General features: G+C 32.0%; 3 protein-coding genes across 4 annotated transcripts; 2 read left to right on the top strand and 1 right to left on the bottom strand.

The window, feature by feature from the left end:
• Nucleotides 1-1248: 1248 nt before the first annotated feature.
• Nucleotides 1249-15401, top strand: LOC139519350 (uncharacterized). 2 transcript variants are annotated; one of them, XM_071311348.1, is made up of 4 exons: nt 1249-2075; nt 5839-5920; nt 11974-12048; nt 14692-15401. In XM_071311348.1, the coding sequence occupies exons 3-4, from the start codon at nt 11989-11991 to the stop codon at nt 15355-15357; spliced, it is 726 nt and encodes a 241-aa protein (XP_071167449.1). In that variant the 5' UTR covers nt 1249-2075; nt 5839-5920; nt 11974-11988; the 3' UTR covers nt 15358-15401. The 2 variants fall into 2 exon arrangements, with proteins under 2 accessions (XP_071167449.1, XP_071167450.1); XM_071311349.1 differs by lacking the exon at nt 1249-2075 and having other exon boundaries at nt 5625-5920.
• On the bottom strand, nt 9818-10969 carry LOC139521329 (SCAN domain-containing protein 3-like). The gene has a single exon (XM_071314808.1). The coding sequence runs from the start codon at nt 10967-10969 to the stop codon at nt 9818-9820; it is 1152 nt and encodes a 383-aa protein (XP_071170909.1).
• Nucleotides 15402-23534: 8133 nt separating the features above from the next.
• LOC139519348 (uncharacterized) lies at nt 23535-25471 on the top strand. Its single transcript, XM_071311347.1, has 2 exons — nt 23535-23654; nt 24099-25471. The coding sequence occupies exons 1-2, from the start codon at nt 23604-23606 to the stop codon at nt 24777-24779; spliced, it is 732 nt and encodes a 243-aa protein (XP_071167448.1). The 5' UTR covers nt 23535-23603; the 3' UTR covers nt 24780-25471.
• Nucleotides 25472-25752: the final 281 nt, after the last annotated feature.

Here is a 25752-nt window from a genome sequence, read left to right as displayed (position 1 = left end):
TGCCATATTCCTGACATGGTACAAGCTATTTTAGAAAAAAAACATGATGGGTTGAACCTACTTTTATGGATAGCTAAACCTCCGTCCTTTAAGCAATGTTAACAATATCTACCTGTCAAGAATACAGTACAAACAAACAGACGAACACAAGATACAAGCGTACTTTCAAAGAAACAAGCATGAATGCATAAAAGCAGAAAAACCGAGACACGTCGTATAGCAATGCAAATCTGCACTCGGCAAAACAGTCTTATTTCGAAATATTCGGTACTGAGCAGACAAACGAATTGATAGCGAGCGAATCAAGCCTTGCATGCGTGATGTTGGCTGTAAAAGCTTTTATTTTAAAAGCCCACTTCAGATTTAAAATGCTCATTTTGTTAAAGTAAGTCTGAATTTATATATATATATATATAAATCAGTAAGTCTTTCGGACAGAAATTGTAAGTCTTGCATATTCATGAATGGATTTCAATAATAAAAAAAAAGACAACAGTGATCAATAGTAATATATCGCTTTTTTAATTTTAAAAGTCCTCAATCGAATAACAATTTTTAATGATTTATTAAATTTCAATATTTTATATTGCATAACAAAGACATATCTAAACAACAATAGTTTACCGATGTTAAACTTCAGTGTTGACATGAATATCAATTATATGGTCATTTTTTTTTTTATAAATTTCCTGTTTACTAAATTTTGAATTTTTCGAAAAACTAAGGATTTTTTTATCCAGAAATGAATTACTTATTTGGCACAACTTTTTGGAATTTCTGATCCTTAATACTCTTCAACTTGGTACTTGTTTGATTTGATAACTATATTGATCTTAGCGTCACTGACGAGTCTTATGTAGACGAAACGCGCGTCTGGCGTATTAAAATATAATCCTGGTTCCTTTGACTTTCACAACTGAGTCGATGCCACTGCTGGTGGAAGTTTCATCCCCGAGGGTATCACCAGCTCAGTAGTCAACACTTCGTTGTTGACATGAATATCAATTATATGGTCATTTTTACAAATTTCCTGTTTACTAAACTTTGAATTTTTCGAAAAACTTTGGATGTTCTTATCCCAGGATTAGGTTAGCTTAACCGCATTTGGTACAACTTTTTGGAAAAAACAAGAGAAACAAGAAGTTGAATTGCAATATTTTTACTTATTCAGAGTAAAAATGTTTCTCATACAAAAATAAACAATATATAATATATACATATACATTTTCCAACAAGATAATAACAGAGACATATAATACATTATATGTTTCTGATAATAATGAATGCAAAACATAAAACGATAATAAAATAATACAGAATACAATAGCTTGGCCTAGGAAGGGGTCAACCAAGCCACCAGGAAAGATGCAATAAAATAAATCTTTCCTACCCCACAAAGGCCAAGCACTTGGCAAAATTCAGAACTGTTCGTCATATTTGATGTTCAAAAAGTTATTTATGCCTTCACAAGATGTTCAATTTCTCATATTAGCTATATTAGTTCAAGCTCAATCTATGTTTGTATCTAACAGTGAAAATACTGAATGTGATTAAGAATATTTGAAAAACCTATAAATAAGTTGCAATACAGTACCAGCCCAAGCAAGTTCTGCAAAATAACAATGAGACAATGTCCTTGTCAACAATCTTTTCAGTGATTATATATATATTACAATATCAAACTTCAATAAAAGACTGTTTTCACCTAAACAAAACAACTAAATGAGCAAGACATATAAGCAAATATCTGAATGAGAGATTAAATCAAGCATTCATTTTTTAATAATGACTTAACGGCCCAAGAAGTTAAGTTTAGTTAAACTAGCATGATATCCTACTGCTATGACACATTCATATTTTGTGCATAAAAATAATTTTTATGAAAGGCTTACTTTATGTAGAACTTTTGAAAACAAAAACAAAAAGGTTCTAAAACTAACTACCGGCCCATGCAGGTAATTTTAAGATATATTTCATAGACGGAATTTTACCAGCTTGACTCTGCATTTAGACAATTTGGCGGGTGATCAACAAAATCAAAACAAACTAAAATGGACTGTATAGATTTGGAAAGGGTATGAGGGCATGTTTGTTTAACTATGTCATTTTGTTAGCGTTATTTTCTAACCTTGTCCCTGAAAATTTAGCATATTTTGCTCAAATCATATGGCTGGGGGCAAGAATTTTCTATTTTTCGTTTCCTGACCACTGCCACTGGTAAAAAAAGCCAGACAGAAAATAACCATCTATATTATAATGGTGCATTTTACTCAATTATGTATGATTAACTATTTGAGCTTTATTGAGATAGACCAAGTGAGGTATAACCTTATTTTCTTCTTGAAGTGTTCTTAATAAAATTTGTGCCCATACAGCTATTTGCATATATTTGGGAATCTGCAATATTTACAATGACATTTTGTAAACCTTGAACTATTGACATAAAAAAACAGCAGGTTGGGGGAAATCCTCATAAATGGGTATTATCCCCATTTATTTTTACAGGTATACCCAAAATTGTGGATAAATTTATAGTGATAAAAAAATAATGTTTGTATTTTGAATATCGTAGGGATAGGAATTATATGATACAAGTCTACAAAGCGTTGCATGGTATAGATGACATCGACTGGATGAGCCTATTTACTTTAGCACCATCTAATAATACTAGAGGTCACTCATTAAAACTTAAAAAAAAACGGTGTTAGACCACACATAGACTAAATACTTTTTCAATTATAGTATTGGAATAACCTGTCAGATTTAACGGTGACGGCAAAGACTCTGAATATTTTCATGTAATAGGTACTTTAATTTTTACAAGGTTTCATATGTATGAGTAAAGATTATCAATCATGTTTATTTTGCTAATTACCATGATTTTTTATCTTTGATAGTTTGATGTTTTGGTCGTTTGAACATGCTGAAATGTCATTTTTTTTCATTTTCAATTTTGAGATAGTATGTTTTCAAAACAATTTAATTATTGTAAAAATCAAAACCAGTAATACTGAAGATCTTTACTTGCTGCATATGAAATTTTGTAAAAATTGATGTACCTATTATGAAAATTTTGTCATTTAAAATGTTTCTCATTTGCCAATTTTGCCTAAGTGATCATTTATTCACCTGGGAGCCTCTAGTTTGTGTAACAAAAAGTTTTTCTTACACTTAATGTGTAACAATGACTTTTTCTTATTGTTACATATATCTGTGTAATCGTAAATAGTGCATTTTATGCCTTTTATTATATGTCTTTGACTGCATGAATGAATGAAATTTGAATACTCAGAATGTTAAAATGATTGTCAAAAACATTTATATCACAATACATATTGTTGCTTTACATTATTTAAGGTACAGATTGTGTTTTTATTCACTCAATATATCCATGATATTCATGGGACACATACTTTTTTTAATGAATAGAGGTCATGGGACATAACTTTTTTTCCTATCACATCAGCATGGGACAATACTTTTTTCCAAACAGGTTTTGCGATTTGCACCGGTCCCCCTGCTTGATAAATATTGCACCGTCCCTAATTTGCATGACCAACACGATATACAAATCCACACTAAGCAAAAACGTTTTTGTTTTCACATTTTTAATGGATAATAAATGATGTTGATATATATGATGTATACACATTCATGTGGTGTGAGTGCCAATGAGACAACTCTCCATCAAAATAACAATTCATGAAAGTAAACCATTATAGGTAAATGTACGGCCATTAACATATAGCCTTGACTCACACCGAACAACAAGCTATAAAGGGCCCCAACATTACTAGTGTAAAACCATTCAAACGGGAAAACCAACGGTCTAATCTATATAAAAAACGAGAAACAAGAAACACGTATAAATTACATAAACAAACAACAACTACTGTAAATCAGATTCCTGACTTAGGACAGGTGCAAACACATGCAGCGGGATTAAACGTTTTAATGGTACCAAACCTTCTCCCTTTTTCTAAAACAATAGCATAACATCACAACATAGAAAAACACACGATAAAATCATGAATGAATATGAATAACTTGTTGTCTTGTACATGTTGTAATTATCAATGACACAATATTACAAAATAATGCAAAATAATACACTTATTTCAGGTAAACATGAAATTAACAAACAAAATATTTACTAGAATGAGATATATTGAATTAATTAACAAACACGAAAAATTTGTTAATAATAGGTAAAACTGCAATGTATTTGTTATTTCCTGATAATTAGATGTCATTTGTAGTTGTTTACACTCACGTCATTATGAAGGATGTGAAGGATTGTGATTGACAACCATACCACATCCCTAGTGCAGATATCATGCGGTCATGAAATGTGTATTTACTGGTATAACAATGAAACAAAATAATAACTTCGTTTCGTTCCCCACTATATTAATAATTTACAAGCAAGTTACAGAAGCAGTAAGTATAAACTGACACTACTATCACAGTGTGATGTCAGTCTAGGCTGAAGTGTATTTGCCAATGATCTGATGAAAAAGGGAGTTTATTGTGTTATATTTCATTTGCTGTTTTAGGATTCTGTGTCTTAGAGCAAAGTTCTGGTGACTAACAATTGTTAAGGGTAGGCTTTTTTCAAAAATGTTTCGAATTTTCAACATGAATTATGTCTGCTTTTCGGTGCGCCTCTGCTTCCAGAAAAGGGGGGGGATTTGGAACCTAATTCATGTAATTAACTTTAACCAAGATCCGTGAAATGTCACAAAAAAATTGCACTTACATTAGAGTAAGTCGAATTATTTTTCTCATTTTTTTCAGACATTAAAACAATTTCATCACAATTTGTAAGAGTAACAGTGTTAAACCTTTACTTTTATTAGTAAAGATCCCTAAAACTTCACAGAAAGGTGGCAAATAATGGGGTTGACCACATGCTTATATGGAATTTGGTTGAAGAATTTTGTCACATTATCGAGACTTGTGGACTAAGCTAATTTCCTGCTGTTCTTGTTATTTGTTAAATTTTTAAGAAAATTCTCTTTCTCCTTCAGATAATCGCAAGTATCATTTAACCCTCCCCTTATTGAAATATTCGTAGAAAATAAATGGATATTTTTGCAATCATGGTTTCACCAAAAAGAGCTTTTATCACGAAATTAATTATTGGAAATCAAATGTTTGAAAGATGAAGTTTGCATGCTCTGTTGCAGTGTTCGTCTTCAGTGGAAACAAGGAGACTAAAACATGGAAGAATGATCAATACAAATGTTTAAGGAAAAAAAAAGTTCTTGGCGCTATCGGTTCTAACAACACACAAATGCCTTCGTTATAATTTTGTTTGTTGTGTTGTGACACAACTTAAGCACAGAATTTTCCAAATTGTCTTGACTTTTTATGCACTTGGAAAAATATTGAAATAACATAAATTTAAAATGTCTGCCATTTTCGCACAAAATGTCAACTTTATTATTGATTTAAAGGCAATTAATAATATTTACTTTTTTACCTTTCAATCTAAACTTTTGGCAGTTCATTTGTCCCATTGAACAAATACAACAGGTATTGTTCTCTGTATGCAGTTTTTAAGGTTAGACATGTTATTTCTATCAATTTAGAAGATACATTTTTTACTCGGGTAGATTATTCAATGAGTGATTGATTTCTCTTAAAAGAAATTCAAAGGTCCCAGTGAATAATCTACAGAGATCAATACATGTTGTGTTTGTTCAACAAAAAAACTGTCAAAAGTTTAAATGGACAGGTAACTATCAGGTGAATCTGTGGAAAAGGATGATTGGGGTCGCAATAAATACACAAATTATTTGATCTTTGACTTAAATTATAGAAATTAATTTTCAGTTTATAAGATATCTAAATAACCTAATATTGAAAAACAAATAAGCTGATTTAAATAGAATGGATTACAGTTCTACACAACGGAGTTAGTACTGTTTATTATAAATAGGATGAAAAATCCTGTATGGAAAATGTTTATAATGAAACAAGCAAGGCTTTGTCAACTGATCTGGACTCTAATTATAACCTCTCTTTAAAATAAAATATTTTGTAATTTGTAAAGTATATAAAACAAAGATAAAAATACCAAGTGACATAACATCACAAGGGTGCAATTTTTATGAAAAAAAGGTATAGAGGGTAAAATCATACAATAACGCTGGGGCTACCGACGTATTGAAACGTATATCTTTAAATAAGCAGATAATTGATCAATATCAAGAAATATTTAAGCAACATTCGTCAGATCATTATACATGAGTGTAATTTAAAATCATCTAGATCATTCAAAAAGAGTCATAATCCATACCATAGTCAATGAATTTGATTGTTATTATGGAATATCTTATTTACAAATGACGACACATATGTTTCAATTGTCGTAACAATAATCCCGTCTTGTTTTCCTTGAATGTAGCCTACCAAATAGACCGAATACTGTGGATTCATTTATTTTCATGGGTATCAATTTTCGTGAATTGCTGAAAACTTGCATATTCGTGGATATTTGACATAGTGGTTCTGACAATCTCTGTTTACGAAGCCTATTAAAAATATGTTTTTCGTTGAACATTTGATTTCGTGGTTAACCTGCACCCACGAAACCCACGAAAATCGGTATACAACGTATAATAATGTATCCACGGTAAGTACTAACATGGATAACACAACGGTTGACACATATGAAGTATGATATCCTTATCATTTCGAAACACCTGAGATCACACAAAGTTTTGTTGCTCAATAGAAAACAAAATGTAGCATTTTAAATTTCACGCATTAAGCAAAACTCATGTTTATATAATGCCACTCTAAAAAAAGTTAGTTATATTGTATTCACCTAGTCCGTTCGTCCTACAAACATTTAATTGACCCTGTTTTATCAAATGCAAAACAGAATCCGAAACTGAATGACTACATGTATTCTCTGCTGCCAAATAGTGATGTGTTGTAACGTATGAGCTGTTTTGATTGTTTAGCTATCAACCTACGGTTTGTTGAACCTAATGAACTTTAACTATTTCCTCTTCATATCTCAGAAACTAGAGGGGGTAAATTCAGTAAAAAAATCTCCCATTGACTTTTATGCTAATCTATGTCTTAAATTAAATTTATAACTGATTTACCTTAAGAAAACAAAAAATTCATTTATCATTCATGAAAGTGCAAATGTTGCCCTATCTTTTGCAACAATAAAACATAGTGTCATGCGGTATTTTGGGCAATCAAATGGCCTTGTTTACAAACACTGTAGATTCGAACTAAATTCCTTCACTGACCTCTATTGCTTTTCAATAAAATTGAGAGAGGAAATGGTGAATGTGTCAAAGCTACAACAACCCGACCATAGAGCAGACAACAGCCGAAGGCCACCAATGGGTCTTCAATGTAGCGAAAAACTACCGCACCCGTAGGCGTCCTTCAGCTGGCCCCTTAAAAATATGTATATTAGTTCAGTAATAATGGACGTCATACTAAACTCCGAGTTATACACAAGAAACTAAAATTAAAAATCATACAAGACTAACAAAGGCCAGAGGCTCCTGACTTGGGACAGGCACAAAATTGTGGCGGGGTTAAACATATTTATGAGATCTCAACCCTCCCCCTATACCTCTAGCCAATGTGGAAAAGTAAACTCATAACAATACGCACATTAAAATTCAGTTCAAGAGAAGTCCATGTCCGATGTCAGAAGATGCAACAAAAGAAAATGAATAAAATGACAATATACATAAATAACAACAGACTACTAGCAGTTAACTGACATGCTACCTCCAGACCTCAATTAAACTGATTGAAAGATTATGTTTACATCATATGAATATCAGGCACAATCCCTCCCGTTAGGGGTTTAGTATCATACTATCATAAAATACATGAGAAGAACATAATCCGTGTCATGCCAACAATTTATTTTTTTAAATAAATGTGTTTAGTTCCGATGCAAAGACCCTATAAGTGAATCAATATTAAAGCCAAAATATGCAATCTTTAATGACCTGACAACGGTATCGTAACTATATCTCTTCTTAATAAGTCTGTTTAAAGGTTTTGTAAGGTTTTGTGGTAAATATTGACATCTTTGTGCTTTGTAAAGAATACTACCATAAAAGATTGGATGTGAAATACCTAAACGTATAAGATGTCTGCATGTTGTGTTATATTTACGAATTATTTCCTTATACCGATGATAAAATTTAGTAAATGTTTTGACTAGTTTGTGATATCGAAAACCCTGGTGTAATAATTTTACAGTAATACATAAATTTCTCTCGCTAAAATCTAATACGTTGTTACATACACGAGCGAATCGTACAAGTTGAGATATATAAACACCATAAGATGGTGACAAGGGAACGTCACCATCTAAAAATGGATAATTAACGATAGGAAATGAAAAATCATCTCTTTTATCATAAATTTTTGTATTAAGCTTCCCGTTCAAGTTCAACAGGATAAATTTCTTTAGTATACATACTGAAGTTGTCATTATTGAGAGCCAATATCTCATCCAAACATCTAAAAGTATTGTTAAACTTTTGTATCAAATATTGTTTCGATGGGTCTTTGCTAATTTTAGTCATAAATTGTAACTCATAACAATACAAAAACAGGTCCGCAATAAGTGGTGCACAGCTAGTCCCCATTGGAATTCCAATAACTTGACGATATACGGAATCTCCAAAGCGAACAGAGATGTTATCAGGTAAAAATGTCCAATTGACATAGTTCTTTTGTTAATTGCTACCAAAAAATGACCTAAATGAGTTTGAACATATGTACTCGCATTCTGACTTTTTAAATGCCCAGTTAATTAGGGATGTGAATTTTTTCTTAATAAAATATGAGGCAAAGTGGTATATAAGGTCGAAAAATCAAAACTTTGAACAGATTCAAAATCACCAATATATGTGTTCCAGATCATACGAGTATTTGGACCGTACGCGTACGGTCCGGACCGTATGCATATACTCGTACGGTCCGACCGTACGAATATACTCATACGGTCTAGTACGAGCTGGACCATACCGGTATTTGGACCGTATGGGTTTACTTTAGACAAACATTTATCAAAAAACTTTAATTGAGTTTTACAAATTAACATTAATTTATTACAAGTAGATAAATAAAGTGAATAAGTGAACATTTTTAGCCATGGCGTTGTCAGTTTGTTTTAGATTTATGAGTTTGACTGTCCCTTTGGTATCTTTCGTCCCTCTTTTAAATTGAATTGAATAGTTCTGAAATTAATTGTCTATCGAAATCCTGTTTTGGCACTCTCGGCCCGGGTGACACTTGCTACCACAAGGAACGTCTGGTTTCTTACATTTGCATGTCTTGTTCGTGCATGTTCCTTTACATTTGCATCTCTTACTTGCAAGAGAAAAACTTGCTTGTTTTGCGGCCGCATGCAAGGAAATTCCGTTTGTACTCCAATGTTCAGTTTCAATTTTCCTTGTCAAAAGTTCAATATCACCCATATCATAACATGAGTTCAGTATACCAAATTCACATGATAGCTTGTACAAACTTTCATCTTTACCGATGATATCATCAACCCTACATAATAATCTGGGAAGATCTCCCGATGCCCTATCAACAACTGGTATTCGCACAGTGACAAAGCTACCTTTTTCAATTTTTGCATTAGTTTTTGACACTTTTTTATTATATTTTCTCATTGTATTTTCGACAGATTTTTTATAATTTTTGTCAAGTATCTTTCGTATTCTGTCGTGAGTAGTAATTTTTCCGTCGTCCGTTGCTATGCCGGTACAGTTGTTTTCCTCAGGAGGGTCAGTTATAATGTCATTCAAAATCATAAAATCATCAACTGCCATGAGTTCGTCCTGTGTTGGTCTGTAGTCTGTACTATCGTATTTCTCTGAAGATATTTCTGACGTTTCAGTTCGTCGTCGTTTTCGGGCAGGTTGAACAGTTTCTGTTTGTAAGTCGGTCTCAGCATCCGGATGTGAGTCGGTCTCAGCATCTGTCTGTGAGTCGGTCTCAGCTTCAGTGTGTGAGTCGGTCTCAGCTTCAGTCTGTGAGTCGGTCTCTTTTCCGTCTGTGAGTCAGTCTTGTTTTCCGTTTGTGAGTCAGTCTCGTTTTCTGTCTGTGAGTCAGTCTCGTTTTCCGTCTGTCCGTCAGTTATTACGTCTCCTTCTGCTTCAATCATGTACTCAATATTCTCTTTGTCAATGAACTCATCAGTCTCTTGCGAACCTACACAAATACCATCATTAGCTTTTTGACCAAATACAGCTTCAAAAGGCGTCATTTTAATACTAGAATGACACTGTGTGTTCAGTGAATACTGTATCTCATACAAAAACTCAAGCCATCCTGTGCCAGGTTTGTCTGCTCGTTTTGATGCCAACAGTTTATGAAGTGAGTCATGAACCTGTTCCACTAAACCCCTCTGTCTTGGATGCCTAGGTCTTCCTGTTATTATCTTAACATCTCCGTCGCCGGGCCACAGTTTTAAAGTTTCTCTTATTACTGCGTTGCAAAACTCTCTCCCGTTGTCATGTTGTAGAATAGACGGAAGACCAACAACAGAAAACACATGCACTGGTAAATTGTGTGCTACTTCATCTGCAGACTTATTCATCTGAGGCCAGAAGAAATTAAATTTTGTATAATGGTCAATGTAGTGACCGATCCAACAGTATTGCCCGTCTGGGTCAGAACGCTTGTCAACTAAGTCTAACTGCCCCCTGTGCATAAAATATTTGGATGTGATAGGCGTAAGTGGTGCAACGTTTCTTTGTGGCTTTTTACATGCACACTGAACACATCCTTTGATGAATTCCATGCAAGTTTCTCTGGGAATCCCATAATACGTTTGTTCAACGTCCTTGTACAATTTATGGTATCCTGTATGAGCCCTAGCTCCCTCGTGTACAGACTTAAGTACTTCAAATATCTTATCAACTGTAACAACCTTTTTCCAATTGGCGAGAATTCCCATTCTTCTAGATTCCTACAGAAAAAAAACTCAATTTTAAAAGGGAAACAAAAGAAAATCTCAATTGTGAATTTACAAAACACATTTCCAACTTATTAGATAATTTCAATGTCAGGTTAATGCATATTTGATATTTTTTTCAAGTGGTTGAGGCGGAGAACATGGTGGCAAAGCAAGTATTTCAGAGGTTAATGATTATAGGCGTTTTTGATATTATATTTGCCTGTTCCTTGCTGATTTGTGGGATAGTAGCAGCTATATATGGCAATGATGATGATGATTATAGAGGTCTTCCATATTTTTATGGATCATTTATAACTGGTGTTTTTGTAAGTTCTTTGTCTATCATTTATATATTTTTGGGTAACTTGTCCTAATTTCCGGAAGCCGTTTATAACTGTATCGAGAAAAGTAAAACTGAACTCCGAGGAAAATTCAAAATGGAAAGTCCCTTATCAAATTGCAAAATTAAAACCTCAAACACATCGAACGAATGAATAACAACTGTCATATGCTTATTTAGGTAAGTGGGTGGTTTAGCTGACCATAAAACCAAGTTCAACCAACCATTTTGTTCTTCTTCAAATTTCCAATACAAAGTCAGGGATATGGCAGTTGTAATCATATAACCCATTTATATGTATGTTGGCGTTTGCTTTTGTTGCAGTTCAGTGTTTCTTTTGTTCCAATGTTTTTCTATTATAATCTCGATTTGTTTTCCGTTATTTGATATATGACTATTGAACAGTGGTAAACTGCTGCTGCCCTTATTGATTTCTGATAAAATAAGTTTTTTAATTCGTACTTAAGCATAACCGATGAAATCATAAGTGCTTCGTTGTGTGTAACAAAATTTTACATATGACTTTACCAATCTCATATATAAGATGTCTCTGTCTTCAGCAAATCAATTGAAACTCTACTGAATGTATGTACTCCTATGTTTCTTTTAAATTTCAATTTCTTAAAGTACACAAATATTTTTTTTAATCTTTTTACTTTTACAGTTTCGTCTGAAAGGAATGTTGTACATGAAGTTATACAAGAAACAAACATTTGTTGGACCCTCTGTAGATAAACTGGTATGTAATATATTAATGAGAGATTCGCCGTTTAATCAATATACTTATTGGAGTATTGTTTCTCTAATTTTTTGCTATTTTCACATTTCCTGACCGGTGTTAGAAAATATTTCTCCTTACTTGTGAAAAATCTGTTATCGGCAAATGATTGGTTGAAATTTAATTGTGACTTTAAATTTTACTTGTTTTCTTCTGAATTTTCTTATTGTGATGTCATGATAAAAGGCGACCATGCCTGATGACTTCACATCAAAAGTACACAAGTTTCCTCAAATCTTTAAAAAGGAAGGATACAAATCATAAAGAGAAACGGATTCAACCACTGTAATTCGTGTATTACGATATTTCTCTACTCTCAACAGTTAAATTTTAATTATTTAAAAAGCTCGGCAAGCCTCGCGCTTTAAATATTAAAATTTAACTGTCTCGATTGGAAAAAAATCGTAATACACTAGTTGCAGTTGTGGAATCTATATGTAACACACGGAATTGAGATCGTGTATGTCATATAAAAATGGGAGATCCATTGTTTGATATACGAATCAGAGATCTGGTATGTAATATAATAATAGATCTACAAAGGAAATATGCCTGTAATAAGTCGGGAATATGACAGTTGTTATCAATTCTTCTGTAAGAGCTTTTGATTTTGACATTTGCTTACGGACATTTCGTTCTAAATTTCCTCCGAGTTCGATATTTTTGTTATTTGACTTCATATGTCATACACTAATGAGAGACCTGGTATGCAATATACTAATGAAGATCTGGTATGTAAAAAACTAATGGCAGATATGGTATATATGTGACAAAGTAATGGCAGATAAGGTATATATGTAACAAACTAATGACAGATATGGTATATATGTAACAATTTAATGACAGATATGGTATATATGTAAAAAATTAATGACAGATATGGTATATATGTAACAATCAAATGACAGATATGATATATATGTAACAAACTAATGGCAGATAGGGTATACATGTAACATGCTAATGACAGATATGGTATATATGTAACAAACTAATGGCAGATATGATTTGAATTACAAATGGAAGGTCTGTGTAATATACTAGTGGAAGTTCTATGGATGAAATAGTAATGGAAGTTCTGTGTGATATACTAATCTAATGTATGTGTGTTATATACTAATTGAGGGTATGTGTGTGAAATACAAATGAATTGTCTGTGTGTGATATACTTATGGATGGTCTGTGTGTGATGTACTAATGGAAGGTATATGGGTGTGTAGATTATTGCGTTGCGTGGTGTATTTTAATCGTAAATTTAACTTAGGCGTTAAAGATATAACTAAGTCTGCCATTATAAGTTTTTATTCAAACAACAAAAAAGTAACCCAATATCACGACATCACAAATATAGCGGACGTACCGCAAAAAGGTACGTTAATATTAGCGCAATTATTTACAAGATGATATACTAATGGATGGTGTGTGTGTGATATACTAATAGATTGTCTTTGTGTGAAATACTAATAGATGGTCAATGGGTGATATACCAATGGTAAGTCTGTGTGTGATATACTAATGGATGGTCAATGGGTGATATACTAATGTTAGGTCTATGTGTAATATACTAATGGATGGTCAGTATGGCTCAGTCATTATCACTATCTAAGTCAATACCACTGTCCTGTGGGCAGTCCATGTATCACGATAATGACCAGTTTTTCAAGAACTATTATATAAGTCAATGGGTGATATACTAATGGTAGGTATGGGTTTGGTATACTAATGGAAGGTCTGTTAGTGATACACCAATGGAAGGTCTGTGTGTGATATACTAATGAAAAATCTGTAAGTGATATACTAGTCCTAATAGAAGGTATGTGTGTAATACACTAATTGATGGTCTGTGTGGGATATACCAATGGGAGGTCTGTGTGTGATATACTAATAATTGGTCTGTATGTGATATACTAATAGATGATATATGTGTTTGTGTGAGTTTGTTTGTGTGTGTGTGAGAGAGAGAGTGTGTGTGTGTATGTGTGTGTGTGTTACTAATCCATGGTCTGTGTGTGATGTACCAATGGAAGGTCTGTGTGTGATATACTAATGGATGGTCTTGTATGTGATATATTAATGGGAGATGTGGTACATAATATACTAAAGAGAAAGTGTATTTTATATACAAGGGGTGATATGAGATGTTATATACTTATACAAAGTTCTTTCATTTCAATTTATCTTAAAAAAAAAATTCTGGTTATTAAGACAAGGACTGGTAGCTACACATGATGGAATTTTTTTTTAAAGATGTTCGACTTTACATGTTTAGAGAAAGCGGGTAAGACATAAAGCTATATACAGTCAGACGTGATAACAAGATTAAACGCTGAAATTATCTTTTTAACAGAAATATTAGATGTTTATAAAATGAAAATATGGTGAAACCATGTTCCTAACACCTTTGTTTTTCTTTTTGAGTGGTTTCGTTTGCTTGCCGTATATAGATACATGTAGTAAATGCCAATGGTTTAAAAACAGTCAACGATTAACATAAAACTAAATACTAACATGTATACTAAGTATTTGATATATTTTAAAGGATACAGATCGGGATTTATTACAGTATTTTCTATTGTTGATGGACACTCATTAATTTTCTTCCAGGTATCTTGCAGTCCAGTTATACTCATGTTTGGTTTCATGATGTGTTTTGCTGGGATTGTCCTTTCATCTATTTCCGGAGTTTATTCAAGATGGTATCATCACAGTGACTTAGCATGTAGTTCCAATATAGGAAAGTATAGAAGTGTCGCTATTCCTATAATGATTCTTGTGATTCTTTGTGCAATTTTGAACATTTATACGGGTTTGTTTTTATGCAAAAAACGTCAACAACTTGAACAATCTCGTATGGTTAATATAACCACGCAACAGGGATCCAGGAATAACCAAATGGCAATAATACATAACCAGAATTTAATGCAACTAATAACAGATCAACAAACTGGTTATCTAGCTGGTCAAAACTATTCTGGTGTTCATATGGAATCAAGCTCTAATTCTCGGCCTGCTGATCTAACTGGATGTAGACTTTCGTCATATTCCAGGGATCTTGCTGTAGGCTATCTAATGGGTTCAACTTCAAGTTATTCAATGGGACCAGGTATTTCTCCTCCTGAGCAGCAGTTTCCTGAATCTAATCCAAAACCAAAAGCTTCATACCCATCAGGACCAACTGGACTATCATCAGATGTTAAAATTGATTTGAATCAGCCACCAGAAGAGCCATCTGCTCCTCCGCCATCTTATGAAAGTGTCACTAAACAGTGAGATAATACAGGAACGTTTGCATGCTTGAAATACATCATTTTTTTGTGTTAACGATATATTATTAATACTATGCACATATTGCGTCTTTGTTTATTGGATGTATGGAGAACTTTTGTGCCAAATTTGAATTGTCTATTACATGAAATGTACTGGGTTTTAACACGTCACTTATTTTGTATATGTAGTGCAAACTGTTTAAAGTTACAGCTCAATTGGGAGCAAACAAATGGTCTCATAAGACAGGTAGTCTTTTAAGACAGGTTTAACTTTTTTTGGTGTCTCGAAACTATGTTTGACAGTTATTTCCACATATTATGTTGTCATTTTAATGTTATATTTAACATTGCCATTAAAATGCGAGGTTTGGCATGCCACAAAACCAGGTTCAACCCACCATTTTTTTTCTTTAAAAATGTCCTGTAACAAGTCAGGAATATGGCCATTGTTATATTATAGTTCGTTTCTCTGTGTGTTACATATTAACGTTGTGTTTCCGTTGTGTCGTTTATTTTCTCTTATATTTGAGTGTGAATGCACATTACTATAAGACGTGTCACGGTATTTTTTTTTATCCCAAATTCATGTATTTGGTTTTGATGATATATTTCTTATTCTCATCGGATTTTGTCTAATGCTTAGTCCGTTTCTGTGTGTGTGTGTTACATTTTAATGTTGTGTCGTTATTCTCCTCTTATATTTAATGCGTTTCCCTCAGTTTTAGTTTGTTACCCCGATTTTGTTTTTGTCTATAGATTTACGAGTTTTGAACAGCAGTATACTACTGTTGCCTTTATGTATCACGGAGTTACATGTCATAACATATAAGACTGATTGACGTCAATTTTTTTCATTAAAAAAAGAGCACCCTATTATCAAGAATATTTAATAAAAGGTATGTGATTTTTATCTTCTTTATATTGCCCTGATTTTTTTTAAAACAAACAGTAACAACATTTTAAGATTTGAAACGCATTGGTCGAACAGGTCTCAATCTGTTACACAGGAAAATGTTTTACCCTAAAACACAGGTAAAAAATAAGTGAAAGGTCATTGAGACAAAGGGATTCACGTGTTGTGTGAATACACATCACAACCCATTTATGCTGATATTTTTACTTTACAATAAACTGAACATATCATGTCAGCTTTTTATGGTCAAAAAGATATTTCACTTTTATGTTTCTTGCAATCTACTAATAATTTGCCGCGATTTTCATATTGCATTTAAAAAAAATCCAAAAAAAAATCAAACAATAGCCTTTATTTCAAACTTTAATAAACATTTCATTCATTTTGAAAAATAATTAATTTATATATTATGATTAAGTTTGTATTAATTTTGCCTTCTTCCTTGAAAGTTTTGAATAAATGAGCCTTTGTCCTTTCAGATTTATAAGATTATAACAGTATCAAAATTCGCAAACTGTACTATTTTCCAAACACTCATACTTTTAACAAACAAAGAATCTTAAACTTGTTCAACGCTGAACAAATTGTTTTTTTTTAAATGAAGAGGTTGTTAACGTTAATCGTTTTGTGACCAATAAATATCAGTTTTTAGTAACTGTAAGCAAGTCAATTCTTTTTATAGTCTTCTACAGCGGTGAGTGAACCCAGCTTATTTATTTTTTAGAAATTTAAAATCCACCTTATTTATTTTTAGTTATTTCTAAAACTATTTAACAAATAAACAACTGTATTACCTGTTCTGCGTCAACCTTGACCCTTCGTTTCATTTTATCGAATTGCGCTCTACCAAGTCAGTGCAAGTTGTTATTTAGAATTTATTAAACACACAAGCCTATCTATTCAGACACATAAACGATCTTTCCAGTTAGAGCACCTCGGAGGAGCACAAATCATAGTTTAGTCATGATAGTAAGTAGAGAGTATTTTTCATAGTGCGATTTCAGATTCAGACTGAAGTTTATTGACCTCTTTATTCGTGTTACTTGCTGCTATTGATCTGATCCCCGGATCTAAGGTAAGTATGGTTTATTGCGATTCATTCTGGTATATTTCTTATCTTACATGTCTTACATGTTATGCTATTATATATAGTGCCTAAAATGGAAATGAAATGTGAATATCCAGACCGGTAAAATACAGGCAACATCACCTGGTTGGTAACTTTATCAAGTAATTGTAGTATTCCCATTTAGAATATCCACTGAAGACAATAGGAAATAAATAAAATCATCTGTATATTAACGTACAAACTTTAACAATGCGTAAAACTCTTACTGTATAGTAAACTATAATAGGAATGTGTAACAAAAAAAATGTTCCAGCGTGACATTTATATCACAGTAAATTTTTACCTTAAAAATATATAAATGTGAAATAATTACAAGAACAAATTAAGCTCACATACGCACAGCTGTTAATATTGAAATTATCAATTTGCCCCACCTTAGTAGCAATTAACCAACTTCAACTGCATATGGGATATACATTTCCCAACTCGTTAGGGATTCAAGATCTTCCAGCTGCTACTAAACGTTGTTAAACGTCACCAGTCTCTGAGAAGAAAGTTGATGAACCAGGGATATGTCAAAGAACGTCTCATCCATTTTCAAAGTTTTTGGTAGATATCAATACCTTGTTGATAAATTTTCCGTATCAACTTTACAAATAATACACGAGGGTCTTAAAGTATATATTCTGTGTACTGTTGTTGTTTATCATCTAAATGACGTGTCATAGTAATCTTTTACTTTTCTGTGCAAAATATTACTTTTACTGTTTAGTCTATTTTTGGTAATCCCAATTTGACGCTGTTCGTTACTTATATATCCCGTCATTGTGTTATAGTGATATGGTATTTTTTTTTTTGGTATTCTTGCCTTCCGTCTATGTTAATGTGCTTTGTCTATATTACTTTTAGATTTTTAACTTTGCTTTTATAATGATTAACCACTGTACCCCTATTTTTGGCATTTTTATCTTTTACGCCTGTTTGTGTTGGTCACACATCGTTGTCAATATAATGAAATTTTATGGGACCGTCATACAGATGAGAGTACACCTAGCTATAAAACAAAGTTTTATTATATATTTTATACATAATATAATATCTGTACCAGCTCAGGAATATGACAGTTGTTATTCATTCGATTGATGTGTTTGAGCTTTTGATTTGGCTTTGATTAGGAACTTTCCGATGTGAATTTTCCTCGCAATTCGGTAAAAAAAATAATTATTGTTGCTTGTTCTTTGTTAAAAATAAAATAACAAAAATAAAGACAAAGGCAAAATCAAAAGCTCAAACACATCTATCAAATATATAACAACTGTCATAATCTTGAATTGTTACAGGCATTTCCTTATGTTAAAATTGCTTTATTTCAAGAGCTTTTATAAATTTCCGGATACTCTGAACAATGATAGAGCTTCGTAATTATATATTTTAAGATATCCTTTAATACTGATTGGTTCGATCAGTATTTCCGAACCTCCACAATTTGATTTAAGGATATGCTGATATGCTGATACTGTTTTTATTAAAAAATGTCAATTATGTGTTATCTACTGTCAATCAACATCAAAACTGTAAGCGAATTACAAAAAGGGAATCTTTAAAATAGCATAAAAGATCACCAACCAGACCAGTTCTACTAATAAGTCAAAAAAATAATAACAAAAATACAAGACTCCAAGGTGACTTCAAAAGTGCAAAGTCCGACCAAAACGACTGGAAAACAATTTGCATATTTCTTACTTTGAACAGGCATTATCCGAAGATAACAACTGTTTTATTTCTGACTTAATTGGTACCTACATTTTCAGAAGATATCAACCGTCATTTTAATCTTAAGATCAATAGCTACTCCTATGAATTATATGACAAAGTTCTTCTATTATTTTGTAGAAAAGATTTATACCTGATTATTACAAGAGCTGAGATGTATTGATAAATATAAAATGGTTAATAGTCCTACGCAAGAAGGTATGTACAACTAATTAAAATGTGGCATGTTCATCTTTTTCTTAGACTGTGACAGCTGTATTAGAAATTGTAAAAAATATAACCTCGATATCCCAACTTTTACTTGCTATGACAACAACTAGAATGGAAATTGTTCATGAAGAGATTTTGACAGGCAGACATTGTCACCTGACATTGACCTTATTTTTTCAATGTCTTCTTGTAACTTCATGTGGTTTTGTCTATTTTCACTTACTTTTAGCATAGGATCACTGCCTAGCATATTTTATCTGACCTTCAACTTATTTTTATGGTTCACTATTCAATGTTAAGTTTTCATGATTTTGTTAATTTATCTGATAAACATGACACTACATCAAAAAAGAGCTAACGTTATCTCTTTCGTGTCTAATGAATAATTGTTAAATGCACACGTTTGTCTGCCAGTATTTATTTGTCGTGGACCTCATATTTATTATTCCTTGATCACTTTTATGTTTTCCTGGTTATGTCCGTTGGATCAGATACAACAAGCAACAGCTCAACTTTATTAGGTCTACGGAATTATTGCATACTGTATTTGTTGAAATCTTACCTAAACCTCATGTTGATGGTTCGTTGGTAAATGTTCAGGATAATACATTAGGTCTGTTTCTCAATTAGCTATATGTTACGTATGATATAATATAATTAACTGTACATATCTGTCTGGCAGGTTTCATATGATCTTGAACTCATTTACATGGAGTATTTGATCATAATGTTAGTTTACTAGTAAACATATGATACTTGTTTTGCAACCTTCATTTTACAGACTATTAGCATGACTTCAGTCATAAGTCAAAGTAGGCGAGGCATGTTGACCAGCGCGTGAGATTTTGTTCCATTACACCGCTTTATCATGGGTTTTCATGTTTTCCTACATAAATCAAACTTAAAACATAAGAAGATGTGGTATGATTTCGAAAAAGACAACTATCAAGTAAAGTTAAAATAAATTGTATGTAACCATTAAAGTCAACAACACGGCCTTCAACGATGAGAAAACCCCATACCATGCCCTGACATAAATAAATGAAACAATTCTTAAAAGAAAACTTAAGGTCTAATTTAAAACGAAACAATTTACGGAACATAATACGACAGACATAAAAAACGACAACAACTATAGGTTCCTGTATTGGGACATGTTATAAACTTCCAATTATATACTAAAATACTGAAACGTATTTACAAAGTTTATGATATATTTGTTTTATGAAACCTTCACAGTGAGTATCCTGCTTCTTTATAAGGGTACCTGACTAGTCCATGGTGGCCTATAGTAATCAAGTTGTCTGTTTCGTCTGTTGATCTATTTGCCATTCAACACTTCTTATTATATGATAAAAATAAATGTAGGTTACTTTACACCATTATTTTAATTTTAAGGCATGATGTTGATACCTAAAAAGGGAAGTTCGTTTCGACAAAAATTGAGGTTAAACAACAAAGTTTTGTCATAAAAATAAAATATGAATTTTTTGAAAACTTTTTCAATTAAATTTGACATGCTAGTTAAGATATACTTTAGAAACTCTAAGTTGATTCCTAATGAAAAAAAATGATTTTAAGGATAACAAGGATGGTTTGGAGGGGAATTACAGTGAAATACTTTTATCTTTTTATTTAATTACAAGTTTTGAGAAACATATTGATATAGTATTTGCTGCAATGGAAATTAAAACATGTATATTAAAAAAGGTCAATTAAGTTAAAATTGTTATCTTACAGTTGATATTTACAATTTGCTAAAAATCCAGACAACAATGGGAAATAGGTGTAATTATTTTAAAATTTTTTTTTTTTGTATATTGTATTACAGGGAACGATGTGAAATTAGTGTAATTCTGATTTTTTTCTTGTTTTCCAGTGATTGAGGCAGAGAGAAAGGAGAGAAAGCAAGTATTCAAGAGTTTCATTATAATTGGTTGTTTAGAAGTTATATTTTCCATTTCCTTACTGATTTGTGGTATATCAGGTGCTGTATATGGTAAAAGTGATTATTATGCAGGAGCATTTATTGCTGGTGGCTTTGTAAGTAGTTCCTTTATGTAAGAAATACTTCTTATATTTAATACGTTATGCTCATCTTAACATTTTAGGTACTTGTTCTATTTTTGGCCATGTTTTTTACAAAAAGTAGTTCAATTATAAAACACATTCGTTTGATGTGATTGAGGTTTTTGATTATGCCTTTAGATTTATACGTACTTTCCGTTTTGAATTTTCCTCGGAGTTCGATATTTTTTCGTTTTTTTACGTTTTTCTTCTATGTTTGTTTGTGTTTTTTATTGGGGGGGGGGGGGGGTGGTTGGGGTGGATACCAGAGCCAATAGAAAATGCAACAGTAGTATACCGATGTTCAATAGTCATAAATAGATTCAGCGAAAACAAATCTGGAGTTATCTTTTCTTATATTTGCCAACTTTTCAAAAGGGCAATAACTTTTTAAATTGTCATCAGATTGGTTTACACTGAATGTATCAAATCTTTGCTTTAAATAATGTCCGAAACATTTTGCTAGTTTTTTTCTTTTTTAATTCTTTCAGTTAAAATGTTATATTTATAACAAGCAAAGGTCAAAATATTGGGGTCAATTTAAAATCAAAGATCATAGATCTTAATCAAAAGACCACAAATCTCTAATATATATAATTAAGAAGTTATCATATCATACAGCTTATAAAAAAAGTGGACAAAACAACTATAAAAAGTGTATTCACGAAGTCAAAATGACTATAAAAAGTGTATTCACGAAGTCAAAATGACTATAAAAAATGTATTCACGAAGTCAAAATGACTATAAAAAGTGTATTCACGAAGTCAAAATGACTTTAAAAAGTGTATTCACGAAGTCAAAGTTACTATAAAAAATGTATTCACTAAGTCATGCTAGATGTGTAAAACATGTTTTACTCCATACTCACTGAATAATCTTATATAACGAAATTTGTGTCTGTCATGTGTTTGTTGTCTCTGACCTCATGTTTTAGATACTGCTTGAAGGAAATGTACATTTTTTTGTGTCATGATAGGTATCTCACTCATTATCAAGACTGTTAAGACAACTGCGAAAAAGGATAGATTTAAATCTATAAATTATGCAGTGGTGGTAGAGAGATTTGTAAGAAAGAAGAAAAAACAGTGAAATTGAAGTTAAATTGACTTCCTGTTGGAACCATTTATTCAGTAGAATGTTTTTATTGATTTTGAACTAAATTAATTCATCATAGATACAAGGATTGCAACTTTAGATTTGCGCCAGACGCGCGTTTCATTTTCAAAAGATTCATTATTGACGTTCGAATCCATAAACGTTAAGGCCAAATAAAGTACGAGGTTGAAGAGCATTGAGGACCAAAAATTCCTAAAAGTTTTGCCAAATACAGCTAAGGTAATCTATGCCTGAGGAAGAAACCTTTGCATTTAAAAAATTCAAAGTTTTGTAAACACTTAATTTATAATTATGACCATTTCAATGACAATTCTCGTTCTCGTGTCAATAAGAGTAGATTTCGACCATTTTTTGTTGCATGTGGTATACGTATGTATTTTCCTTTGTTATTTAAGTCTTAACTCTTATAATATGACGGTTGTTTCCATTCGTTTGATTTGTTTTAAGTATTGATTTTGTCATTTGATAAAGGACTTTCCATTTTGAATTTTTGGTGTTCGTTTTTTTGTTGTTGCTATTTTACTTTTATAACCGTTTTACATTGTCTAGACATTTGTCTATAGTAACGCATTTTTTTCGGGTTGTTTTGTAAAAATAGACATATGCACTTAAATTTTCATTTTTGTTATAAAAGCTACTGTTGTTCTGTTCTGTTAGTTAAAAAAAAATGCTTTTTAATGATTGTCAGTTCCTATTACATTGCAATAGAAGAATCGAAACACTTTATGAACGCCAAGTCTAGAAGATTTGGGAAATTACCAACATTACTACGTATTACTGCTTTATTCTCATTGAATCTCTGTAGTTTTGTGATTTTTATTTCGCTTTTGGCTGTACTACATTTCGCACTTCCAGAAAAGTAAAAAACAACATATGTTCTTGTTTAATGTCCGATAAGAAGAGGACATTTCTAAAATTGTCTCCTTTTGTGATTTTACTTTGAGTCATGAAAAAGTACACTCATTTCTGCAGTTTTGTCACTGATAATACCCTCAGTTCTGCTTATTTGTCATGAAACCTGATAAAGAACTCTTTAACCTAATTTTTTTTTTGTTTTATTTTCAGTTTCTTCATAAAGGAATATATTTCATCAACTTTTACATGAAAGGAATATCAAGTAAAACAGATGACAATGTGGTCCTTTCACAACTGGTATGTACTATACTAATGGGAGATATGGTGTGGACAAGAACTCAACAATATTTCTTTAACTGTCTATATACAGCTGCAAGATTTTAATTTGCTTTATAGCACATGTTTAGAAAAGGCAGAAAAAAACATAAAGCTATTGACAGTCGGGTGTAATTAGATTAATGATAAAATGTATAGCAATTATAGTGTCTACAGCTGCATTCTCCTCCTCATGCTTCTGATATTAAGTTTTCGACATTAAAATTGAATTCAATTAATAACAAAGATCTCATGACTGTGATTTTTGTTTGTTTGTATTATTATTATTTATCTTCAATTATAATAAATGCACGTGGCAAATGTCAATAGGACAGTTTAAAGATTCACTAAAAGATTTATTGATAAAATCCACGTTAAAATCAGTAGTTATATTGTTGTAGTACAAGTGTAATTACTTTTTTTCAGTTACGTTACAGTTATCCTATAATGATGATTGGTTTCACGGCCTGCATTGTTGGGATCGTACTTACCTCTGTATCGGGAGCTTTTTCAAGTTGTCGAACAAGCGTGTTTTCAAATTCTAACATAGCATGTGATGCGGATATAGGAAAGTATAGAAGTGTTGCTATACCTGTATTAGTGTTTGTGCTTCTTTGTTTAGGTTTGAACATTTATACAGTTTACTATGTATGTAAAAATCAATATAGATTTGGTAGGGAAAACTTCCCTAGTGGCAGAAGGACCTTTCGACAGATGTTAGGAGAAAACATGGCAGCGCAAGAGGAGGCAGGATATCAAGTTGATCAAAACTATTCTGGTGTTATAATGGGAACAAGCCCTTATGCTGGGCCTGCCTATCCAATGGGACCTAACCCATCTGGCTATCCTATGGGCCCTACTGAAGGATATCCCATTGGTCCAACAACAAGTTATCCCATTGGACCAATATCAGGCGATTCAAAGGGTCCAATCACAGGTTATTCAATGGGACCAGGTATTTCTCCTCCTAAGCAGCAATTTCCTGGACCATATCCAGCACCATCAGCTCCTTATTCATCACCATCAGATGTTAAAATTGATTTGAATCAGCCACCAGAAGAGCCATCTGCTCCTCCACCATCTTATGAAAGTCTCACTAAACATTGAGACACAACATGACCGTCTTTAGTTTGTTAACATGTAAGTGTTGTATTTGATAATGCGTATAAGAAATCACTTTTGGTATAAGCTTAAGAACGCTGGAGTGATTTTAAAGTTAAAAAAGTTTCCAATGGATTTTCAATTAAAGCTTATTTTTAAGAAATATTATAAACCTTATTTCAATTAAATATATAATAAACCTTTATTCGGTGAGAAATACCATCAACCTTGTTTCAATGAAAATTAACCTAAATCTTTGAACAATTAGAGATATAATCAATTTTATTTCAGAGAAATGTTCAAAGGGAAATTAACTTGATTGAGTGAAAAATACAATTACTCCCGTTTCAGTGAGAATGACCAGCGTTATTTCAATAAAAAAAAGATATAAACCATATTTTAGTGAGAAATACCATAAACATTATTTCAGTGAGGAATACCACAAATCTTACATCTGTTAAAATATCATATATCATATGTCTGTGAAAAACACAATTAACCTAATAACAGTGAAAATATCAAACCCATCTTTTAGTACGAAAAAATATAAATTTTATGCCTTGAAAAATGCCATGAACTATATTTTAGTGGGAAATATCATTATCCTTATTCCAGTCAGAAATGCCATAAAACTATTTTTTGTGGAAATTTACATTAACCTTATTTAAGCGGGTAATACCATGAATCTTATTTCAGTGATATATATATCATGGAGGAATATTATTAATCTGACTTCAGTGAATAAATCACAAATATTATTTCCATGGATAAAAATATATTATATAACTTAGTATGAAATTACAAGAATTTATGTCACCAATAATAAATCATGTTATTAAGTATGTTATTATAAGCTTGAATGTCAACTGTACTATGAGAGGGGGTAGGAGGGGTCCTGATCCCGAAATCACGGACTAAAAAACACCTGATCCCGAAATCCCGGGCTTAAAAACACGAAATCCCGAGGTCCCGAAATTCG

The sequence above is a fragment of the Mytilus edulis genome, chromosome 4 (genome assembly GCF_963676685.1).
Source record: "Mytilus edulis chromosome 4, xbMytEdul2.2, whole genome shotgun sequence".
Lineage (NCBI taxonomy): Eukaryota > Metazoa > Mollusca > Bivalvia > Mytilida > Mytilidae > Mytilus > Mytilus edulis.
The sequence above is the reverse complement of the archived record's forward strand: the minus strand, read 5'-3'. Positions and strand labels throughout refer to the sequence as shown.